Raw genomic sequence first — 23,508 nt, forward strand, 5'->3', positions numbered from 1 at the left:
GAAATTCCCATGTAAAATGGATGCATTTATGTCGCGGCATTTAATTACAGAAATATGTACTAGTAGAATAAAAACTATAATTACAACGAACAAGAGATATCTCAATTAAAATTTAATTGCCTCCTTTAAAATTATCAAATATTTAACATAATATTAATATAATTAGAAATATATACAAAAAATTATAATTCTCGACTAAAAAACGCGCAAAAATTGCTTTGTTGTTTTCAATGGCAGCTTATTCTACATATATGTAAAAGCTTTACACGTTATGAAGTTAACAGTTCCTCTTTTATAGGAAATTCTTTCATAAAATTCTAAAATGTTAGTCCGCTAACATTTTGATATAATATTACTTTATCTTTGTTCACATTGTAATACAAAATTAAAGTCAAGTATGAATCTGTATTTAATTCGAATTTTATTTTAAATTTGTATCCAACCTTATTCGATGAAACATTTATAATTCGTAAAACTCGATTTATTACGTAAAGAAAACTAAAAAACACTTTTTACAAATGTTATAACAATTATAACAATGTTTTGCACTAATTTTTAAAATTTCAATTATAAACACTTAGCGAAGATTTTAATATGTTCCAATGTACATATCTAATCATTTCAATAATACGAAAGAGATATAAAGAAGTTTTAAGGCTCCTGTTCACTCAATTTAGCCATCTTGATGACGTCAGAAACGAGAAAATTTATAATTAAAATTCTTGCAAATGTTTTTAATAAAAGCGTTTATAACTGATAAAATAGACTTGAAAAATATACCGAAAACTCCCTTTGTTTGGGTAATCAATAAATAACCCACATATATCAAATTGAATTGTATCTAAAAGGACGAAAACAAGCTGTTTGATAGCTGCTAAATTAATATAAATATATTTGTTATAATTTAATATTATGACAATATGTTCATGTAGAATATGTAGATCAATGCACATTTATTCCGATAATATTCAAGACATTATCATGTAATTGGACGCAAATTAAATTATAATAAAATGGGACAGTGATAAAGAAAATCACAAGAATTATCCTTTGCAAGAATAATATAGCTTTTTAACGTTATTTTTCACGCTTTGTAACTCACAATTTTGCCAATTATGACGCTATGTATGTACTATCAACGCTTGGCAATCGAGCCAGCAGGAGCCTTAAGGTGATCCTAAAGCTGTGATCCTAACCGGTTTTTTTCTTAGCACTAATCTTTTAATTGGCTTTACAGAAATACAAAATTCTTGTCTAGAATTAAAGTACGCATCAAAATCTAGGTCATGGTGGTCGAATTTATATGTGGTGGTCGTCACGTATAACAAAAAATATTTTTTTTTTCGTTTTCGATATAAATTCGACCACCATGACCTAGATTTTGTGATGCGTACTTTAATTCTAGACAAGAATTTTGCATTTCTATAAAGCCAATTAAAAGATTAGTGCTAAGAAAAAAACCGGTTAGGATCACGGCTTTAGGATCACCTTAACAGAAACTCTGTTGTTCTCTAGATCTATTATTCATATTTCATATTGTACTATACCTAAAGTCGAAATATAAGTTATACATTGCGAGAAAGAACTAATTAGAATTAAGTAGTACTTTTTTAAGAATATTTTTTGTACATATATGTAACGGAAGATATTGTCTAATAATTAATCTGAAATTAATTCTCTTTAAACCTTCGCGTAAGATGCATCTGACGTACGAGATGCACCTATCGATAAATTTCTTTGTTTTTACGATCTAACTAATGACTAAATCAGCAGATGTAAAAATAAAACTTATCGGATCGCGTACGTATCATATTTATATGTTATCGATTGCGAAAAATTAGGAAACGAAGCAAAGACACACGTGGTTTATGTAATTCGAAATAATCGTCATATTACACGCTCTATAAGATCAGTTTCCCTCCGTTTGAGGCCCTGATTTGCGCTACTTGCTCCGGAGTGAGTATAAGTTTACTGCCGTTGGGTAATGCCAAGGCGTAGTGACTTCCGGTCTCATTTACGACCACCACCAGCTGTGTGTTGGCATTCGTCGTCGGCGGTGGATTATTTTTCACTGGCGTAATGGATATACCGCCCTGGCTCATTCGCTGAATAATCTGCGGCGAGAGAATGCCTTTTGTTGAAGGGACGGTGATGTCCGAAGTGATCGTAGGTTTCTGTTTAGGTTGATTAGCATCTTTCTGAGACTCTAATGACCTAGCTCTGTTGATTGGAGTTGTTTTCCCTGTGGTAGTGGTGGGAGTCTTCTCCATGACGATCATTTCTATCTCATCGTCGCTGTCACTGAGCATGATCACGGATGTAACCTTCTGTCCGCTGTTCTCTGTGCTGGATGTCTGTGATGTTTTTCGCCTTGCCCTCGATAAAGGTTGTGGAGGAACGTCGCCTCTTATGATTTTCGAGTTGGTGGGCCTTTGACAATTGCCTTTGACAGGCGTGCTATTGCTCCTTGTCGCCGCGCCGTTAGGATGCTGCAAGTTCTGTCGCGGCGCCGCAGATTTGTTATTCTGGCTGTATCTATTCTGCGGCCTGGGAGTACCCGGGTAATAAACTGGATTCTGCGGGTTTGGCTGATTTGTCATCGGCCCAGGTACCATGTACCTTGCCTGAGGCCTTGACTGCGCTGCATAGGGCACATAACTCGTATTGTTGACGTATGGTTGAGCTACCATCATACGCGGATTCTGCTGTTGATAAACAGCTTGCTGTTGCTGCTGAGCGAGGGGCAGAAACTTACCCCGTGGAGGGGTATGCATCATATAGGGTTGCATGTAGTAACCCACATGCGGAGCTTGCGGCACGACTCCCTGGATTGTTCCCTGGGGTACGACTCCAGGATTCTGCGGCATCACGTAATAATAGTTTTGTTGCGAATTCGCGGGTACGTAGTTACTCTGTCCGTAGCTTGTTGAATTGGACTCGTACGGCGGACCCTCATCTTTAATGTCAAGTTCCGAGTGCACACTTTTGACAGATTCAATCTTGCAGATCGTATTTGTGGAAGGCATTGCTCCGTTAGGATTTTTGCTCACTGCAGATGCAATAGTATTATCACCAGAAATTTGCGATTCAGCTCCTTTTTCGGGTTCTCTATCTTTGAGTTTACCCTTCAGCTTATCTTTGATAATTTTCGCATTAGTAGAATAAGAAATTTCAGATTGCGTTACATTGCTTTGAGATGCATTTTCCTTAATGTTCTGCAGCTTATGCTCGAATGATTTTAACCTTCGATTGGTAGCTAAAACAATACAAATGTTAAAGTTATAAAAGTGTTAAATGATACAACATTTATGATTTTATAGTATTTTTCTACCAGTAATTTTTTTTTTATTATTAAAATTGACTATCAAAATAATATTCCATCACAAAAGACAAATTTTAAATTCTATGAGAATTTTAACATCAATAGAGAAAAGATACGATGGTCCAGTTTTTTTGGAAATTCGGATACTCACACGAACGTTTATTTTTCCTTTTGCGAGAGCTCGGTAAAATCCAATCTTGGTCTGAGTCCTCCTCTTCCGACCAGTTGCCAGTGTTTCGGTCTTTCGGGTCAACGTGAAAAGCGGGTGTATTGATCTGTGTGCCGGGAGCCGCATACACTGCCTCAACATCGGTCCATTCTTCCAGCTCGTTCTCGTCGCTTTCGTCGTCTGAATAGAGCTGTTCTGTGTACGAAGAGACGCCGCGCGCTCGTAGTACTCGTCTACTGTATTGCGTTTCCTCTGTATCTGCGAAGGACGTATCGTTTTCAGTATAAAAGAAGAACAAGACACCTGGATAGAAAACGAAGGAATACCTTCGTCGTTTGACGCGCTCTCATTTCCATCCTGTTCCTGTTTCTCTCCTTCTTCCGCGACTTGATTTCTTCCTGGCGGCGCTTCGATGTCCGTCTGTTTCTCGTCACTTCCGTTTCGTCTTTCGTCGCTCGATTCCTGACTCTCGTGGTGACCATGCTCGGAATTTTTGGCCGCACTTTCGTGTTCGTTCTCAACTTGTTGTGATTGTTTTTGGGTATTTTGGGTGCCAAGTGGGGATAGGGCAGATTGCGATAACGTTTGTAACGTTGCATCTCCGGATGTTGAGAGTGGATCCTTGCCCTGCGATCCAAGAACCCACCAATTAGAGCTGAGACCACTCTCACCGGATGAGTCCTGATCCTCCACACTGCTACAACACATTACATGTTTGTCTACCATACATGCTCGACAAAGTAATTAACGTTACTGGAAGAAGTGGACAGCGACCACATCGTAAATCACACATGGATTGTAGCAATCTCAAGGCTTCAGGTAGTTCAAATTCTTCAGAAAAAATGGAATGATATAATGAAAATGAAAATATGAAGCTATGACTTGACATTATTTTGCTATTCGTATTACCAATCAAAGCCAAGAAACTTCGCAAATGTGCGTTAATAAAGTATGTTAATAAAGCAGAATAGCAATGAGATGGTATTTTCTAGTATCTTAAATTACAATACTTTTCCGTGATCGTTTTAATGTGTGACGATGTATGAGATTTTGAGAAATAATATCGATTATTTCATGCTTTGACATAAAGAATTGCTGTACATACCCTTCTTTAAAATTAGACCATTCCCTTTGAAGTTTTGCCTTCGCTTTTCGCATTGCGTCCTTTATCGTCGTCTCCATCGGTTCCACAGAATTTAATAATTCAGTCAATTTCTTTACCAACTTTACTTCACACAAAGGAATAACTTCCACCTATAAACGCAGCATAATTTTTAGCAAATAAGCAGCAAAATATTATAGATAAAATCATTATAGATAATTGTATCAAGCTTACGTTATTGGAATTATTGCTTTCAGAATCATTCGTTGAAAAACTAGCAATGAGATCCCTTAATTCTTCCACACTATCGGCTACAAGGTAAAAATCGGAAACGCTGAGATCGGACAACATCTTGTCGAAACGTTGCTTGCATTCATTTGTCTTCAGATCCTTGGATCTTCGCAAATTGTAACCGGTATCAGTATTGTTTGTATAATCGTCTAAATCGCATTCCACATTCGCTTGTAATCGCGTCTCGTTTGCAGAGAAATTTTCCTCATCTGTCTCATTCATTTGATCGTCTTTTGATCCCTGCCCCTTTTTTATCTCATCTTTCTTGGCTTCAGTTTTACTTTTTTTATCGTGTTTTATTATATTTCGAGATCGCAATTTCATTCCTGTTCTCAAATTTCTTTTTCGAATCTGGTTGTCCGAGTCTGTTTCTATCGTCGGTTGTATTTCTGAGATATTGAGATACTCACTAGACACTTCTTCACTTAATGACATATTATTGATGGAGGAAGATGCACAAAACACCGTATTAAAAATTGTTTTTCTATTTAAACTGTTTTCACTTACGCTAATATTACTATTACTAGTTTTTGTTTCATTCAGTTTCTCGTCATCCGATTTAGATGTCAATATTGAAATATCACTTACATTATCACTAGCAGAGATACTTTTGGAATATACATCTTCAGGTAACTTTGAACCCTCGGCATTAATTATCTCATTCAGTTTTTCATCGTCCGTCTTTGAACTGTTGGACAAGTTATCGCTCAATTTCTCGTTCTCATCTTTTTCGGCAACTAGTGTTTCACTACGGGATACTGCAGTATCTTTGTACAATTCTACGAAGTTTACTTGTGATGCTAATTCATCACCACTACTGCTTTCGTGTTCACTCATTCTTTTCTCTTCGTCAATTTTCGTTTTTAAATCATCTAACATTTCATTAATTATTTCTATATTGTAATTGTCGTTCTGACTATTGGTAAAGCCTTTGAACATCCGCGACGATTCGTCATCGACAGATTTGTTATCGCTGGAAGTATTGGTATCATAGCCGCTGGATCTCGCGTTTGACAGCAAACTTTCCTCGGACATTTTCGACAAACTCCTGCGACGCTTCCTGCTTATGGCGTCTAGGCTTATGTTGTTGTTGTTATTATTACTGTATGTGCTCGTACTACTCAAATTCGTATCCTCACTGATAAACGAACCTGTGGCACTATCGTTGTTACTAAGATCTTTATCATCATTTCTATTTTCATTTTTATTCGATCTGCGATCGGATAAGTTATTGTGTATTTGCAATTTCCTCTTTCTGTATCTGATAAATTTGTTCCTTTCCGTTTCTCGCTCTTGTTTGATAGGCTGCAAATTATATAGCATGTAAAACATAAAAAGCTTATACAAAATATCATAGTATGTTTTAAAACCTTCTGAGTTTGAGTCTCTGTTGTAATGAATATCGAGATTTTCGAGATCGTTATCATGTTGTGGTATTAAAATTTACTGACCATTGTATCAAATATTGTGATTTAAAGATAAAAAATTTTCACAAAAATGAGATATTTTTACATAGAATATTATAGCGGATGAGGAACATTTTTCTATTCCATAAAAATGTGTTCATACTAGGTAATTAAATTATCTCTATAATGCACATTAAAGGATTTAGTAAAAATATTAAAAATATCCACATAAAGGAATTAGTAAGAATAATAAAAATATTATTTTTTAATTAGTAAAAATATACAAGGGCTATTCATTTAAAGAATTTTCAAATGCCTGTGGTGACGGTGTGTGCCCCTACCAGGACGGCAGCCCGGCACCACATTAATTAGCCTTCTCGCAAGCGCCTAGCCGCGCTAACAAGCCGACAAACAAATTCAGCAAAAATACTCATCGCCTTCATCAACCGATCGACGCTCCAAGCAAGAGTCGATTTGAGCACATACTCGTGAAATGATCATCCGACTCGTAGAGAAATGCGACTAGTATTTTTGGAGTGATATTATTTACAGCTTTACATCCCATCTTACACTAAGTATCTCTCCTTTCCATACACCACCACCACCACCACATTTTACCTCAAATGTCAATAATTAAAAAACCCCTTGTTTTAAATATAATTTATTAAAACCCAGTATGTGTGTGTGTGTGTGTGTGTGCGCGCGCGCGCGCGCTCAGTCTAATATATATCTATTATTATCTACTTATTGTAAGCAAAGATATATAATTATAGTTATTATGCATGTATAATATTTCTTCTGTTCTTTTTCAAAGTACATGTTAAATTTATGTGAAAGCGATGTCAATCAAGTAGAAGAATAAATGAATTACCTTGACTGTCGACAAGATCTTATTGTCCAGGGAATGCCGGTAAATTCTAAGATCGTTCGGCATAAATTGAGGAAAGTAAATGTATCTCGCCCCATTGCGATCGACTCCTAAAACTGTTTCAAACTGATTTTCCCATGGTTGGTTTACCATATCTTCCTGAACTGTTTTTCTAGTATGCTATAAAAATTATGACAGTTTTTAATTTAATAGTGCCTTGTTTTTAAGATTACATTACAAACTCACCATGATTGTATCACAGACGGTTTTCAGCAACCAGAGCCTTTGTTTGAAGCTAAGATCTTCAAAGTCTTTACCATCGAGCATTGAAGTCTCGGGAAAGATGTTCCAAAATTCTGGCTCAACGCCGATAGTTTCTAGAACCTAAAAATCTTTGATCACATTTCTGATCACTGTGGTGAATGTTATCATGTGAATATGTATAATGTGTACATGTGTTTAAAATATTGCCGATATTCGATGCAAAGTTATAAATTATTATCGATTCACAACGCGAACTTGCGACAATACATACTTTGGTCACGTCTTCGTGCTTCGCGCGATAAATTTTGAGCCAGCTCGTGATTTTGTACGTGAGAATATTGGTCCAAAAGTCATACGGCATCGGTGGTACCTTGCGCAGCTTTGCTTTGGAGGTCGGGGAACTACAATTTTAAAATCGATTTTTGTAATAATGTTCTTTATCACATAATTAAATTCAGTGTTGGATTTAATATACCTCAGCAAACACGTCATGATGTTTGCTAGCTGTTTAGAGGCCCTCGGTATCAACAGCATCCTTTCCATTTCGTATAAAGATAACTGAGGTATATTAAGAGATTCTTTCGTTAAATGGAGGAAATGGAAAATTTGTGGTATCTGAAAGAATGTTACACAAGTAATATTTTTTATATAATTGAAAATTTAATAAAATTATGAGTAATCTTAATTACCTCCCACATCGTTTCCATTTCCTCCCTCATCTCGTCGGTGAAAAAATTATCCTGCTCCCCATCGTTAACTTTTCGCTCCTCATCCTCTTTTCGCTTTCTAGTCCTGCACGACATTTTGCCTGTAACAAACGACGGAATCATTTTATTAATAAGTAAAAATCAACAATATAAAATTAAATAAACTGCTTATTTACGCGTCAATTTGATTTCGTCGAGATAAATGTATGTACATTGTAAATAATATAAGAAACTGTAATTAATTTTAAATAAAACCCAATAAAAACTAATTTTTATTTAAATTTTTTTCATGTCGCGAGTTAATTATTCGCCTTATTTACAGGCTGGCCTAGATCCACTACATTTTTTCTAATTTAATTCGATATGATTACTAATTATACGATGTCAAAGTAGGAACGTAATAAACTATCACAGTTGACTGTTATCAGAATATCATAATTCCATGAGTAATATCGCGCCGTTAATTGTACCGATAGAATCACGTGTGTATTTTAAAAAGCGCGTCGTCTCGTCACTCATGTATAATCATTATCGTCGCTTATGACATCGTCGTTGCAGAACAAACGCCGGTGACCTAATATCGCCCGTTGTATAAAGAGTATTTATCTGGAAAAAGCCCGACCTTGCCGCCGCTCGCGCAAGGTCCCCCTATTTAAAGCACGCAGGTCGTATATAATTACTAGTTACATATTCCGTTCAACGGTAAAATTCCTCTCGACGGTCTGCATTATCGTAATCAACGTTAATTATTTAGCTGTTCTTTTCGCAAAATGTTTTGATCATTTATCATTGACCGGTCCTATGAATAAAAGATTAATTAATCGCTTCGGCGCGCGTGATCGATGTCTTCCGCGTCGTCAAATCAATTTCGTCGAATCAAGGTGTGACGAAAAATTGTTCGATTACCGATGTCCATCTGGCAAATTGCTTTCGCTGCCAAACGCCCGCAATTTCATAGACAGGCGTATCATTGCTGCCGTTGGCCACCCCGGCAAACATCGAAGGGGACATTTCGCTCGAGATACGAACGTCAGCCGGTCGCGCGACTCGCGTAAGGTGCCGCATGCCGTGCCATTGAACATCGATAAGGATAACACGAATGTTTGCCTTGTAATTACGCTGAGACGCGACGATCCATCAGAGGGGGCAGTCACGAAACATTTCCACCGCAGACAAGTCTGTAACCACTCTATAACTCTTGTCTTGTTATGCACGACGATGGAAAATTGCGTGAGACTACCGCGGTGGTTTTCCATTCCACACGCTTTTCTATTGCGTTGTCACCCTCTGCGCCAACATCATTGTGTTTACGATAACGACCCAATTGATCGGCTGTAAACTTTAAAGCCCCTTGCACAATGTTAGCAAATGCTAGGCAACAGGCAATAGGAACAGGGAATAGAAATCAGAAATCATGTATAAATGCAGAATAAACGGTGACACGGCCAATAGACATAGAGTTTCCGTCACGTTGGAAATTCTGTGCCTATTGCCTGTGTTGCCAACCAATCATAGGATTCGAATTTTTTAGGTTGTAATTAACGATTTTTTGGTTATTTCCTGTTCCTATTGCCTATTGCCTGGCATTGTGCAAGGGGTTTGAAGATGACGAGGAAAGTTCGAACGGGGCGCATTGGATTTTACATTATAATGATTACATTGCAAGGTATCCCATTACTCGAGGTTCATACATTAAGGGCGTGTTATTGACATTGAAGTCATTTAGAATTGAAATTGTTTAATAAACATATGTCCGTAAATGCTCCCTAACAGAACTACAACCATTGAAAGTCAATGTAGATATTTGAAAAAAGAAAAAAAAAAGATATTTAATTGAACTTGTTTATAAATAACTTAACTTATTTAACTTCTTTGTAAATAAAAAAAACAAGTTAAATTAAATGTCTTTTTCTTTCCTTTTCATATATTTATATCAACTTTCAATGGTTGCAGTTCTGTTAGGAAGCATTTACGGACATGTGTTTATTAAATAATTTCAACCCGTTTCAACTTTAAATGACTTCAATAACATGTCCTTAATGTATGGATCTCGAGTCATGAGACACCCTATATGATACGAACTGTTCACATCTTCCATGCTTTTGACGATCGACGAGCGTCATTAATTTCATTAAAAAATGTTAACGTATTCTTCAAAAATTAAAGTTACGCATTGCATACAGATTATTTAATAATTTCAATTTAATAATGTAATTTGTAATATCATATAACAAGCATGATGGTACACGATTGAATTATTAAATCAATGAATACATTATTAAATTAAATCAAAACGTCACAATTTACAACTAATTTAATAATATAATTTGTAACGCAATTAATTTCATTATGATATCGATTTAATAATTCAATTTAACAGTTGTTCTATTTTCGAAAGACAAAACAGCGCGGAATAGAAGAAAATTCACGCGCACGACCGCAGTGACGCAAGATAAGCTTGCTCGCGGACGCGGACGTTTATTAATTAACGTCACCCTTGCTTAAGGATAGTGATCGCGCAGAGCGAGAATAGTCCATAGGCCAGTCATATTAAACATTGAACCTTCCAATTACTCTTTTCAGGTTGCAACCACCATGAATCGCTTTGATTTAAGGTGCTGTAAGTGGGATTAATTATGCTTCGCATAATTAATGCGCATTAAAAAGTTATTAACAATATTATCAACAAAAAACGCGATTTTTCTTATTTTTTATCAAATATCTTGAAAACTAAGCAAGATAGGGTAACTAACTATACGTACCTTTTTTGTAGAGCGTAAAATTATCTACAATAATGATCTGAACAACATTTATCGTCAAGTAAGTCGTTTAGCTTGCACACGCCGTCAAAGTCCGAGACTCGGATCTCGAAAACCCTCGATTTCATCGTTTTTTTGATGTTGCGTCGGTGATTTTTTTCAGTCATTTAAAATGGAATTAAAAATTCCCAAAAAAATCACACATCATCTGAGAACCACAAAGAATACTTTTCAGGGTGTAACCGATTTTTTAGACCCTTTTTCTTTAGTTTGTAGCTATGTAAGCAAAAAATTTTGATTTTTTGGACTACTCTTAGTTTTTCGCTGTTTTCAGACCTTAGAATTTATTTGAGACGAATTTTATCGTATGCATCTTGTTGTGGACGAAATTTGCAACAAAAAAAGACTCTTGTAATTTCTTCGTACGACGAACGCTGATTTTTTTATTGACGCGCAAAGTTATCTAATATTGCGCATAGGTCGGATAACGCTTGTTTTACACTAAAATAATTATTTTTTATTAAAATTTACGTAATTTTTCGCATTATTATTGAACCATATTGCAAAGCCGTTTTCAACACATTCTCTCATGTTTACTTATTTATTAACAAATTGTTTATTTAAAAATTATTATAAAAAATTAGAAAAACATGTTATAATCGTTATACTCGTTGTCTCATATCAACTCGAAAAATGTTTTTAAAAAATTTATTTATATTATTTATAACATTTTTTTTTTTTTATTCAAACATACAGACAGTGCATCTTTTGACTATTTTTCACACCATCTCTGCATGAGCGAATGGTGCGTTTTTTGTGGTTTTCCCAGTAGGCTTAATCCACAAGCATTGAATATATGTCCTTTCTATGTAATAATTATTTTGACATAATTATTTTGACAGATGCACTGTCTGTATGTTTGAATAAAAAAAATGTTATAAATAATATAAATAAATTTTTTAAAAACATTTTTCGAGTTGATATGAGACAACGAGTATAACGATTATAACATGTTTTTCTAATTTTTTATAATAATTTTTAAATAAACAATTTGTTAATAAATAAGTAAACATGAGAGAATGTGTTGAAAACGGCTTTGCAATATGGTTCAATAATAATGCAAAAAATTACGTAAATTTTAATAAAAAATAATTATTTTAGTGTAAAACAAGCGTTATCCGACCTATGCGCAATATTAGATAACTTTGCGCGTCAATAAAAAAATCAGCGTTCGTCGTACGAAGAAATTACAAGAGTCTTTTTTTGTTGCAAATTTCGTCCACAACAAGATGCATACGATAAAATTCGTCTCAAATAAATTCTAAGGTCTGAAAACAGCGAAAAACTAAGAGTAGTCCAAAAAATCAAAATTTTTTGCTTACATAGCTACAAACTAAAGAAAAAGGGTCTAAAAAATCGGTTACACCCTGAAAAGTATTCTTTGTAGTTCTCAGATGATGTGTGATTTTTTGGGGAATTTTTAATTCCATTTTAAATGACTGAAAAAAATCACCGACGCAACATCAAAAAAACGATGAAATCGAGGGTTTTCGAGATCCGAGTCTCGGACTTTGACGGCGTGTGCAAGCTAAACGACTTACTTGACGATAAATGTTGTTCAGATCATTATTGTAGATAATTTTACGCTCTACAAAAAAGGTACGTATAGTTAGTTACCCTATCTTGCTTAGTTTTCAAGATATTTGATAAAAAATAAGAAAAATCGCGTTTTTTGTTGATAATATTGTTAATAACTTTTTAATGCGCATTAATTATGCGAAGCATAATTAATCCCACTTACAGCACCTTAAATCAAAGCGATTCATGGTGGTTGCAACCTGAAAAGAGTAATTGGAAGGTTACCCTCCTAAATTAGTCTAATATGACTGGCCTACCAGTCAAATTAGACATTTGAGCTCGGAAGTGAAGCGGTATCAATGAAACTTTTTTAGGGTTGTTGGGGAGATGTAGAAGAGCTTATTTCTGAGGTGTCGGGTTAATCGGACCGATGGGTTTTTAAGGGGGGAGAGAGGGAATGAAAAATTTCGTTTTTTTTTCGCAATAACTCGGCAAATTTTGACTGTACATGATTTAATAACCTTCATTTTGTAGCTCTTTTAAAGCCCTACAATTCATTTCCTGAAGACCCAAACTTAAAATCAATATTTGTCGAGTTCTAGCCGGTGAAAGTGGGAAAAAATGTATTTTGTCGCGGTTTTTTGCGTTTAAATCTCGTTTCCATTAATAGATAGAAATGTGCCGCCACTGACAAAGTTGTAGGTCTTAAAGAGTAATTGCAAATCGCCATATACATTGTAATGACGCGTGCGAAGCAATGTGATGCACCATTACGGCACATTTTTTTCCTTTCTCTTGCGCGCGTTATCGTAAACAGAATGATGGCCTTTCCGCCTCCGATCAACGGGGGAAGCTTTCGTTTGGTCGTTCAGTGCGCGATTTAAATGAGGAAAAACCTGAACACAATACAAAAGTACAGGCAATAGGAACAGAGAATAATATCCGTTTCTACCAATGCAGATTAACTTTTTGATCTTGGTTTAACTTACCTTTTATCTTTCTCTAATTTTAAAAACTAGAAGAAGATGAAAAGTAAGTTAAATCGCGGTTAAAGTTAATCTACATTGGTAGAAATAGACCATAAGACAAGCAATAGAAATAACCACATTTCAATTTACCTTTCTGGTAAGCAGAGATGGACATGAATGACATTCCATCATTGTCGATTGATAAATAAAAATGTATTAACTCGCCTTTTAATTGAATGATAAATAAAAAATTATTCATTATTCCCCTTTCCATTAAATAATAAAATATATAAGAAAAATTATTCGTTATATTTGGCCACTCGTAAATAATAAATAAAAATTTACTTGTTATTTGATTCATTTCGAATAATGAGTAAAACTATTATTTTTATTTTTATTTATTCTACAAATTCTAAATAATAAATAAAAGTTATTTTATAACTTTTGTTTTTAACATACAATTAAGTTAGCAATAATTAGGCGAATTATGAATACATTTTTTTCTTTAATTTTTTGTTATTTAAATAAAAAATTAGTATAATGCCCATCCCTGCTAAAAACTGTAATATTAACGCAATGGAATATGAAATAGGCAATAGAAATAGAATTTCCGACGCGTTAGATTTCTGTTTTCTATTGCCTGTATAGTACGCGGTGATTCACCAGTGATTCAGTTTTATCATAAGTTGAAACGTGATTATTTTTGTTGTCTGTGTTATTCCCTATTCCTATTGCTTGTACCTTTCTATTGTGTTCAGACCTTAACGCTCGGGTAAAATTATCTCCGCGATCGAATGTTCATGTCCGATGTCTCGTTTCCTTGAGAAAAATGTGCTCTTCTCCGCAAATGCATCCCTCCTTTTCTCTATCTATACCACATCACGGCACCACGACGGACTCGTGATCGTAAGGGCAATTTGAAGGATCTAACAATAAGTAGAGCGTCGGATCGTATCAAGAGGATGTGCACTCGATTACTGAGAAAAAAAGTGGCACGCCACTTTTGTGTACTCGTTTATGTTAAACGAGATATCCCGCACGTGAGAGAACAGATATTCCAGAGAGATAAGCCACGCTTATCAAACGTTTTACAGCCGTAATTTTACAAACGTAACTGTACTTTCACGCGACGTTTATTGTCTTTTCCCACGTCAATGTATAAAAATGTCGCTCTGGGGATAATCGGATAACGACTGACTCAAAGAGGGCTATCTTGTGGTGTAAGCACATTATGGCGAGATATATATTATACGATTCTGCCGCGGTCGCCGTATGGAAAGAACGGTTTTGCTGAAGTGAAGAAAAATTATAGTAGGTCGTTGAAGTATGATGATAATGCTGTAAAAAATTTTGATTATGATGAATCATTTTAGCAATCATTAGTTTGAGTGTTCTACATAATTATTTTGATGGTGCAACAAGTGCTGTAATCTTTACGCACGACTTGCACACCCTATTTTATGTTGCAAGTGCGTGGAAAGTGGTCTATCACGCACGCGTAGCGTGCGCAATGGGCCACTTTCCGTGCACGTGTTACATAAAATTATTTTCAGATCTGTATCTAGCTAAATTTTTAAATACTTCAAGAAAACCGTTCTTTCCGTACGTATAGGTACTTTCCACACTTTATGATTCGTCAAAAATTTGGAAAAAAAATTAAATTCAAAGATCTATCGAAGAATCTGTTTATTAGAGTCAAATCTGACTCTCTTTGTTCCTCCACAAGAAGTAAAAGAACGTAATTTAGAGTCGCAATCGCCACGTTTATGTCGGTTGTTTGCGATCTTGTCTCTTGTTAGTACAACAATGTTAGAATAACAATAATATTCTTTTTTCTGAAAGATCACGAGTGCGCACACGCACATGAGCACAAGGGTCTACGAGGCTTACGAGTGTCGTATCGCCAAAGTTGGAAGGACACACACACTCGCCACTATTGTGACACTTCAGTCAGCTGTCGGCCGTCTTGGGGGGTAGTTTGGAAAAGTCACGCGACAGAAGGAGCTTCTTCCTGATTAGACGACAGTATTACCCGACGAGATTCACGATAAACGTTCGCCTTTCGTACGATAAGGAAAATTGCTATGCGATAAATAATATTAATTAATACTAATGTAGGATTTAATGCTAATCAAAAAAGGAAATGTTTTTATCAATTATTGAAATCTTTTATGCGATAAAATTCTCGGGTAAAGGCGTGATGAAAGATCGTCGATCTACGTAATCAGAAAAGGAGAAAGAAACGCGCTAATGCAAGCAACATTCTTTTTTTTTTCAATTTTACCGAACTAAGCAATTTAATAGGGCCAGCGTTAAGAGATAAAATCATCGAACGAGTTGAACGACATCGCAATGAATCAAGAGAGAGAATTATCGTGAAATGGCGGATTCTTCGGAGCAAGAGAAGAGGAGGCCGACCTTCAACCTGTGGAACGACGCGCAAATTTTAACGCATCTTACCTCGAATGTCGACCGAGCGCCCGATTACGTCCGCATGAAGATATTTAACGCGCCCGTGATGCCGTCGCGAACCTACAACCGCAATCCCAATGAGAATTATTACAACACCGCCGATAGAGCGTCGCTTGATTATCTAAAGACCAGCAACGACGCCATTCCGTCGTTTTCCGTTAACACCGTGCACCTGCAGAATCCCTACAGGCCGCCCCAACGATTGGAGGGATTCGCGTCTCGCGATCACACGAAGGTAAGATTAACACCCGGGAAGTCTCTGAAATCATTTCCGCGCGAAGAAGTTGAACGCCGCGAAAAGAGTGTCAATTAAATGCGTATCTCGTACGCGCTACCAATCGAAGATAAAACATGAGTAGTACGAACAAACGTATCTTGATATAAGCGTATATAATTATATGCGTAGGGTATTTATCGGTCGCAAGAGTTCACCCTGAGATCGAGATACAACAATCTGTTCGCAAAGAAGGAATCACCCGCTAACAAAAACAACGATCAAGAGAACGGAAAAACGGAAAGGTAGAGGTCCCTTTAATTAATATATAAATGCCAATAATATATCATCTATCCAAACTAGTATTCTCTTAGATCGAAAACTGGGAAGAAGCATCAAACATTCACAGAGATCAGTGAGATTGCCAAGCAGTATTGCTCGTACAGCACCCTTCACGGTTTGCGTTACGTCGGTGACTCAGGATTGTCAATCGTAGAAAGGTATAAAGTTCTCTGTTTAATAAATTCTAAAATTTGCATAGAGGGTTCTTTCATTTTTGGCATTTTCGAGTCTCAAGTTCCACGAAACAAAGATCGTAATTTTCCAACAATTATTAAAACACAATTTTCAATGTAATGTATAATTATTAATTATAAAATACATGTATATGTATTATAGCACATTATCTATGTATATTAAAAAATATATATTATATACTTCTATCTAGAGTTCGACCAAAATAATCTTTTTTATTTTTGACCGAAACCGAAACCGAAAACCGAAAACATAGGGCATAATTAATAAATGAGTCATCAGTTATAAGTATTTACTTTACATAATTTTACATAAATGTTTTAACACTGGATGCATCTTTTATTGCAGAATATTTTGGATAATCTCGTTCACTACCGCGCTAACAGTGGCCATATATTACATTTGTTATCTCTATCAGAAATGGAACGGAGCTCCCATAATTATTTCTTTGAGTCCCGATCCGATTTCCCTTAATGAATTTCCGTTTCCCTCTGTAACAATATGCAACATGAATAAAGTGAAAAAGAGGGAGGCAAAACGGATCGAGCGTGGGTAAAGTGTGCATTAAATCTAACTTATTACTCTATAATAATCAGTAATTATTATAATAAGTAAATACCATCGCCAAAAATAATTATTAAAAAATATATATAAAAAAGAAATTTTCACGATTTTCTTTTTGTTAGGCTCGACGAATTGGATAAACTATTAATGGAAGATATTTGCAATTCGGAAAGCAACGTAACTTACGAGCAACAGACTGTAGACTGGGACAGGATGCTGCGGTTTATGATCAATGTACATAGCTTCATTTCGTACACGCATTTAATATATACCGAAAAAAATTAATTATAAAATAATTATAAGAACTAAAGTCATGTCTTTCAAAGTTGACGAGATTGAGATTATCTTAAATTACGTTGTTGGAAAATGATTCTATTTCTTCATTTCTTTGCTCAAGGTATCCCAACCGTGCACAGACATGTTATATTACTGCCTTTGGCACGGGAATCAGACCGATTGCGAAAGGATTTTTAATCCTACCATGACCGACGAGGGCATTTGTTGTAATTTCAACTCGGTAACCAAGAAACATCTCTTCTATAACGCGTGAGTGAAGTGTGATCAGCTAAACTCGCATAGTTGTGAAATTGATGAATACGAGCCAAATATAGTCCATGACTGAAAATCTGCTAACGGGATTTCAGACGCGACTGGCCCGACCTGAATATAACGTATCCATCCGAGAGCGTTGATTGGAATGCTGAAAAGGGATACGATGCGAGTATGTCAGCGGATGTTATACCATGGAGACCTTATGGTGCTGGACTGATTTACGGCTTGACTTTGGCTCTTGATGTTGATATGAATGAGTATTATTGTTCGTCGACTGCCGGCGCGGGCTTTAAAGTGAGTCTTACGTAATGGAAACTCTTCTTTTTATTTTCCTTTTTGCCCTCTTACAGGTGAAAGCTTGTCAAAGGGCGATTTTGGAAACATTCTCTTAAAAAAATAGTTAACGTACAACAAGTCTCTCTCTCTCTCTCTCTCTCTCTCTCTCTCATTCTCTCTTGTTAAAATTTAAGTTTGTGAATTGTCAGGCATCGACTGATCTTAGAATCCTTTTTACAATGATGTAACGTCACTCTCCGATAAAACGACGATACTAAACGATATGATCACAATATTGTAGATGCTGCTCCACAATCCTGTAGAGACACCGAAAGTCGCTGATTTTTCGTTTGCGATCACGCCGGGCGAGGAGACCCGAGTGATCGTAAGGCCGCGAATATCGACCGCCAACCCAGCGATAATTTCCATACCGCAAAGAAAGCGGAAGTGCTTCTTCACGGCCGAAAGAAAATTGCGTTATTATCGGACGTACACGCAGAGGAACTGCATTCTGGAGTGCGAGGCGAATTTCACGCAGCAGCTCTGCGACTGTGTACAGTACTACATGCCAAGTAATTATCATTAACCTTTGATCCGATACGAGTCTGACAAAGCGGTAAAAGTTACTTTTAATAAATTTATTAGATCTATTTAGATCACATTTCCTAAATAAGAATATTTAATGTATCTAACAAATACGCCATACGTCATTAAAGACAAAAATTTTTCGAGAAATTTAAGTTCAAATATTACAGAAGAAATATCTCGATCCTCTGATGTAATTTGAGAATGAACAAATGAGGCCTGAGGCCAAAAATAACGTCATCGTTAAAACTATTGTCACATGTATGGTAAAATTGTCTAATTAACGGTGGTGAAGTGGCGATAAATTAAGGATGTATATCGCTTAAGTCAAAATAGAGGGATGAAAGTGAAATTTACAGAGATTGTGCACTTATATATCCCAAAAACCTGTGTTAAAGCGATCGATCCGTTTAAAAGTTATTAACTTTTTAATTTCGTATGAATTCTTAATGAGAGATTAACAGGTTATCAAATATATGGATTCAGAATATAAAAAAAAAATAAAAAACAATTCTTGAAAAAATTACCGTGTATAGAGGATACATTGGCACAGATTCTCAATAAATTTCACGATGATTCACTGACTAGTTTTTGAGAACAGAAATAAAAATTGCAGCACTCTCACAGATCTTAGCGTTCGATCCTAAAAACACGGCAACGTCGCACTGCTCGATAACTATATATGTTTTTCACATTTTTGTTGCCGGTTTCCGATATTTTCAGCCCATGTTTATATACGGCCTCTGATGTCTCATTTTGCCTTTATACCTTAAAAGTAGGTTTTTATTATATTTCAACATTTTTTAACCTCACTACTAATCTCCCTTTTCTCAGCATCTCAATGATGTAAAGGGTACTACCGGTCGGGCGTTCAAAGGAGCCAACAGTTAAAAGTAATATCAACAGTGAGGTGTTGCCACGTCTTCTTGTGTTGTTCGCTCGATATTTGTTCTTTTTATTTTTTGTATTCAACGTATCTATTTACCTTTTATAATAATATTTTATACTATTGCGTGATATTTTTTATTATATTTAACCGTTACTTTCTGTCTTTATCCAGATTATATATGTATAATTTTTCTTTCTAGCAGTTGGATTCAGGCAAGATTCCCAGCCAAAAGTTTTGAACATCTATTAAGTATATTTACAAATACGCTGCCAGTAATTATAAAAAATGGTTAAAATCACTTAAATCCAGTAATGTTAATGTCCTTGTTATGATATGCAATAGTAGTCAACCGTTAAAGTATGCATACAACCGATATATATTAGATTTCTCAGATTACTATGCTTTTTGCTGGGAAGGTATACGTGATACATCCTTAAAACAGACCTTTTATAATACGGCGAGATTTATTTTAATTTTCTCGTCCATCTACTAGAACCATCTATTATTTGCAGAATCATCAAACACGCCAATCTGCGGCAAGAAAGACGAACCATGCGCTAAACGTGCCAGACGAGCTATGGAAGTCAAGCTCTATGACGAGGATTTGACGAGCAACATTACAAAGATGTGAGTTTATTTCTCAGAGTTATGCCTTTTTCTAGCAAGGTCAAAAACAGCGTGATCATTCACAAACTTTCGTTCCTCGCAGACCAAGCTGCAATTGCTGGCCAGGCTGCTTCGAGATCAGTTACAGGGTAGAGCTCTCGCAGAACAAACTGATACCGAACTTCCAAATCGACAAACGATACATGAAGAAAGACATGAATTACTTCACGTAATTAAAACTAATTATAAAAGCTTTAACTTAATCGCGGCGGATACTCGTTGACGCGTGTAAGAGGTGCAACAGGTTGACATTCAAATTCTAGGGTACACGGTGTCCCGACAAAACACTTAAGTATAATTAGACTTTATCCTTACAAATTTTCATAAAAATTTCAATTTAAATTCAACGCTGATCGATGCAAATTACGATACTTCCTTGTTTTCTCTAAAAAAAAAATCAAACGCAAGTTAAGAAAGATCTGTCGTTGAATTAGGATTTATTAGGACACCCTGTACGTTATTCTCATCATGTCTGGCTCTTACCACGAGTTGCCTAATTACAGGCGCCTTCGTAATAATTCTCACAATATCGCATATCTTTTTCTTTCTTTTACGTAATTTACAACATCTTACAATTCGAATCTTGCAATATTTAACGTAGGGAAAACATGGCAGTAGTTCATCTGTTTTTCGTGGACTCCCAATTCACGAAATACGTAAAAAACGAGCTCTTCGGATTCATTGAATTTCTGTGTAAGTATCTGTAAGCGAGTATGATTAAAAGTAGTATGATTAAAAAGAAAAAGAAATCATAAATTCAATTTACAGCGAGTACGGGAGGCTTGCTGGGTCTTTTCATGGGTTTCAGTTTTTTGTCGTTTATGGAAATACTGTATTTTTCAACCATGCGAGTGTGGTGCCGCTTAATCAATCGCCGGGAATATCGGAGACCCACCGTGACACATCCTATAGACGACAACAAAAAAGTGATCTATCCGTTCAGGAATTGAATTAAGTGTAGATATCACGTTAATAGCGATCCGCAGCAGGTGAAGGTGAAGCGTATCGCCGGAAGTTTGAGTATATCATTACTATTAATGGAGTATACTAGAATTTATTCAACCGTCCGAGAACTGCTTGCAGCAAAGTTATTAGTATTTTAATCAATCAATCAATCTTTATTAACTTCAGTTTATGCCAAGAAGTGGACCTGATTTACAAAATAACTCACTCATACTTCCACGCAACCTTAATATTTGTAATTCTACCTACTTTTCTTTATACTCTAGCTTCTTTCTCCGTGCACAATTGTTTCAATACTTTTCCTTATAGCCCTATCTATTTCATCATTTCATATTTTATCTATTATTTCTTTTTTATTTCTTCCTATTTTATAACCCAATCTTTGGTAAACTCACAATCCTCTACATAGTGGCTAATGGTGTCCCTACCTTTTCCACAAAATACACATAACTTTTCATCCTTTTCTAACTATAATATTTATTTCCTTCCTCCAGCAAAATTATTAATATATAGTTCTAATTTCTTGCTAGAGATGACCGTGATCACCGACTCCAGAATTAACGATTTTCCAAATTACTAATTTGGAAATTACTAACTGGAACGAATTTAATCTTTAGAATGAGTTAATCATGTGTGTTTGTAAAGATAAATCAATTTCTGGATTAAAAAGATTTCAATATGAAGAGTTGTAAAATATACTACATTTTGACCTCTCTCTCTCTCTCTCTCTCTCTCTCTCTCTCTCTCTCTCTCTCTCTCTCTTACGAAATTTTAATTCCACTTTCTAATGTCAAATAAACATCTTCTTTCGCAATTGTGTGCTGCGAGTTTCTGGGCCACGTGTCGTCGACGCATATATCAAGTCATATCGGTGACCGATGTAACGATCGACAGGTGAAACTTTCAAGGTTTCGAGATACGGAGAGACGTGAGGACAGTCGCGTTGTCAGCGTTCTCACTGCCGTGAGCGACGAGCGGCGGATAAGGGTCATTTTCGCGTGCCTACGGTACGGGAATCTCGCCATTTCCGTCATTCCCGTCTCGCGTAGGTATCCGGCGTCGATCGCGGGGGATTGATGGGTCAACAAATCGCGGAGCGACGCGGCGAACGTCTTGTTGACGGAGAGGCCGGAGCTCGACGTCGATTCGCAGCCGCGGTTGCGGCTGTCAACTCGGCCGAACGAAGCGTCGTGAGATCGAGCCCGAATCGGAGAAGTCGCGCGACACGCCAAGGGACCACTTGGTCGTTTCGGTTCTCGAAGGAGCTCCGCCTCCATCTCGCGATTACCTTTGCTCTGCTCGTTCCCATTTACAATGGTGCGATCCTCGGCGACGATCGGGCGAACGGCATCGTGAAAATTCCAAGCACGTTGAAAATTCCAAGTGAGACACACCACAACGTGTACCCTCGTCCTCGTCGTCGAAGCGTGAGATTACACCGACGTGACCGACGTCACCGACGGTCGCGATGACGCCATGACAGTCTCAAGCCGACGGTGCACGAGTCACGACGTATGTACGGATCAGCGAACGGAACTACCAATCGCGATCCGACAGTTTGAAAGTGGCCGCCTGACGTTCTCGGTCGCGATTGGACGATATGCTCGCTGTTCGAATCCTGCTGCTGTTGACGCTCATTTTCGTGTGTATGTACTACGCGCGCAAGGCTCTGAACTCTGAGGCCTGAGTGGCCTGAGACCAGTGAGACCATGATGTAAAATAATGATGACCATGATGTAAAATAATGATGACCATGATGTTACATCATGAGTGAGACCACGGTCTGAGACCAATCGCCAATCGGTTGCCATCACGTCGCGATGGATATAGAAACCCGAGATTTGGGACAACTTGGACGAAACTCCTTGAATTGTATATAATTCGTTGTCCTCATTAAGTTAACAAATTAATACTACGTTTACGCGAGCGTTACTTCTGTAGTAACTTACGATAATCCACTCGTTTACGCGGAGTAAATTATCATAACTACAAAATCCCATTTACGCGAAGGAATTATCGTAAGTTATTACTATACAGAAGTAACGCTCGCGTAAACGTAGTATAAGTTGAATAATTATAGCCATTTAACTCCAACCGACAGAATTGCTTACGGTAAAGTTTTTAAGGTAATTATAAAGGAGAAGGGTTTTCTCACCAATTTGGCTGAAACTTTATAATTTTGTGTATTTTGGTGCGTAAAACGTAATGAATTTATAAGTTATTAAAATTGTCGCTCTCAATTAGGAAAAAAGTTATTTCAAGTATTAAAGTTGACAGTTTTGCGTGTTAGGATGTCTGTCATTCATTATATACTTTGTATTTATTAGACTTTTCAAAATATGCCAATTATTTTCTGCTT

At 36.4% G+C, this 23,508-nt stretch overlaps 2 protein-coding genes across 7 annotated transcripts; one reads left to right on the top strand and one right to left on the bottom strand.

Moving 5' to 3' along the window:
* Nucleotides 1-196: 196 nt before the first annotated feature.
* On the bottom strand, nucleotides 197-23,071 carry LOC143908369 (uncharacterized). Of its 3 annotated transcripts, none has more exons than XM_077426003.1 (11): nucleotides 22,438-23,071; nucleotides 8,112-8,230; nucleotides 7,898-8,037; nucleotides 7,694-7,823; nucleotides 7,405-7,542; nucleotides 7,162-7,338; nucleotides 4,828-6,189; nucleotides 4,597-4,745; nucleotides 3,818-4,188; nucleotides 3,474-3,749; nucleotides 197-3,256 (listed from the first exon to the last, which is right to left on the bottom strand). In XM_077426003.1, exons 2-11 carry the CDS (start codon nucleotides 8,223-8,225, stop codon nucleotides 1,902-1,904), a joined length of 4,212 nt encoding a protein of 1,403 aa, XP_077282129.1. In that variant the 5' UTR covers nucleotides 8,226-8,230; nucleotides 22,438-23,071; the 3' UTR covers nucleotides 197-1,901. The 3 variants fall into 3 exon arrangements, with proteins under 3 accessions (XP_077282129.1, XP_077282131.1, XP_077282132.1); XM_077426005.1 differs by having other exon boundaries at nucleotides 3,818-4,185; nucleotides 22,438-23,070; XM_077426006.1 differs by lacking the exons at nucleotides 7,898-8,037; nucleotides 8,112-8,230; nucleotides 22,438-23,071 and having other exon boundaries at nucleotides 7,405-7,550; nucleotides 7,694-7,821.
* On the top strand, nucleotides 8,421-22,452 carry LOC143908371 (pickpocket protein 28). 4 transcript variants are annotated; one of them, XM_077426008.1, is made up of 14 exons: nucleotides 8,422-9,305; nucleotides 14,193-14,654; nucleotides 15,277-16,141; nucleotides 16,313-16,425; nucleotides 16,495-16,620; nucleotides 17,003-17,206; nucleotides 17,341-17,452; nucleotides 17,616-17,764; nucleotides 17,863-18,064; nucleotides 18,348-18,618; nucleotides 20,033-20,147; nucleotides 20,230-20,355; nucleotides 20,788-20,879; nucleotides 20,955-22,452. In XM_077426008.1, the coding sequence occupies exons 3-14, from the start codon at nucleotides 15,815-15,817 to the stop codon at nucleotides 21,134-21,136; spliced, it is 2,019 nt and encodes a 672-aa protein (XP_077282134.1). In that variant the 5' UTR covers nucleotides 8,422-9,305; nucleotides 14,193-14,654; nucleotides 15,277-15,814; the 3' UTR covers nucleotides 21,137-22,452. The 4 variants fall into 4 exon arrangements, with proteins under 4 accessions (XP_077282137.1, XP_077282134.1, XP_077282135.1 ...); XM_077426009.1 differs by lacking the exon at nucleotides 14,193-14,654 and having other exon boundaries at nucleotides 15,277-15,498; nucleotides 15,739-16,141; XM_077426010.1 differs by lacking the exon at nucleotides 14,193-14,654 and having other exon boundaries at nucleotides 15,739-16,141.
* Nucleotides 23,072-23,508: the final 437 nt, after the last annotated feature.

The sequence above is a fragment of the Temnothorax americanus genome, unplaced genomic scaffold (genome assembly GCF_048541705.1).
Source record: "Temnothorax americanus isolate GAGA-0224 unplaced genomic scaffold, ASM4854170v1 Scaffold93, whole genome shotgun sequence".
Classification (NCBI taxonomy): Eukaryota; Metazoa; Arthropoda; class Insecta; order Hymenoptera; family Formicidae; genus Temnothorax; species Temnothorax americanus.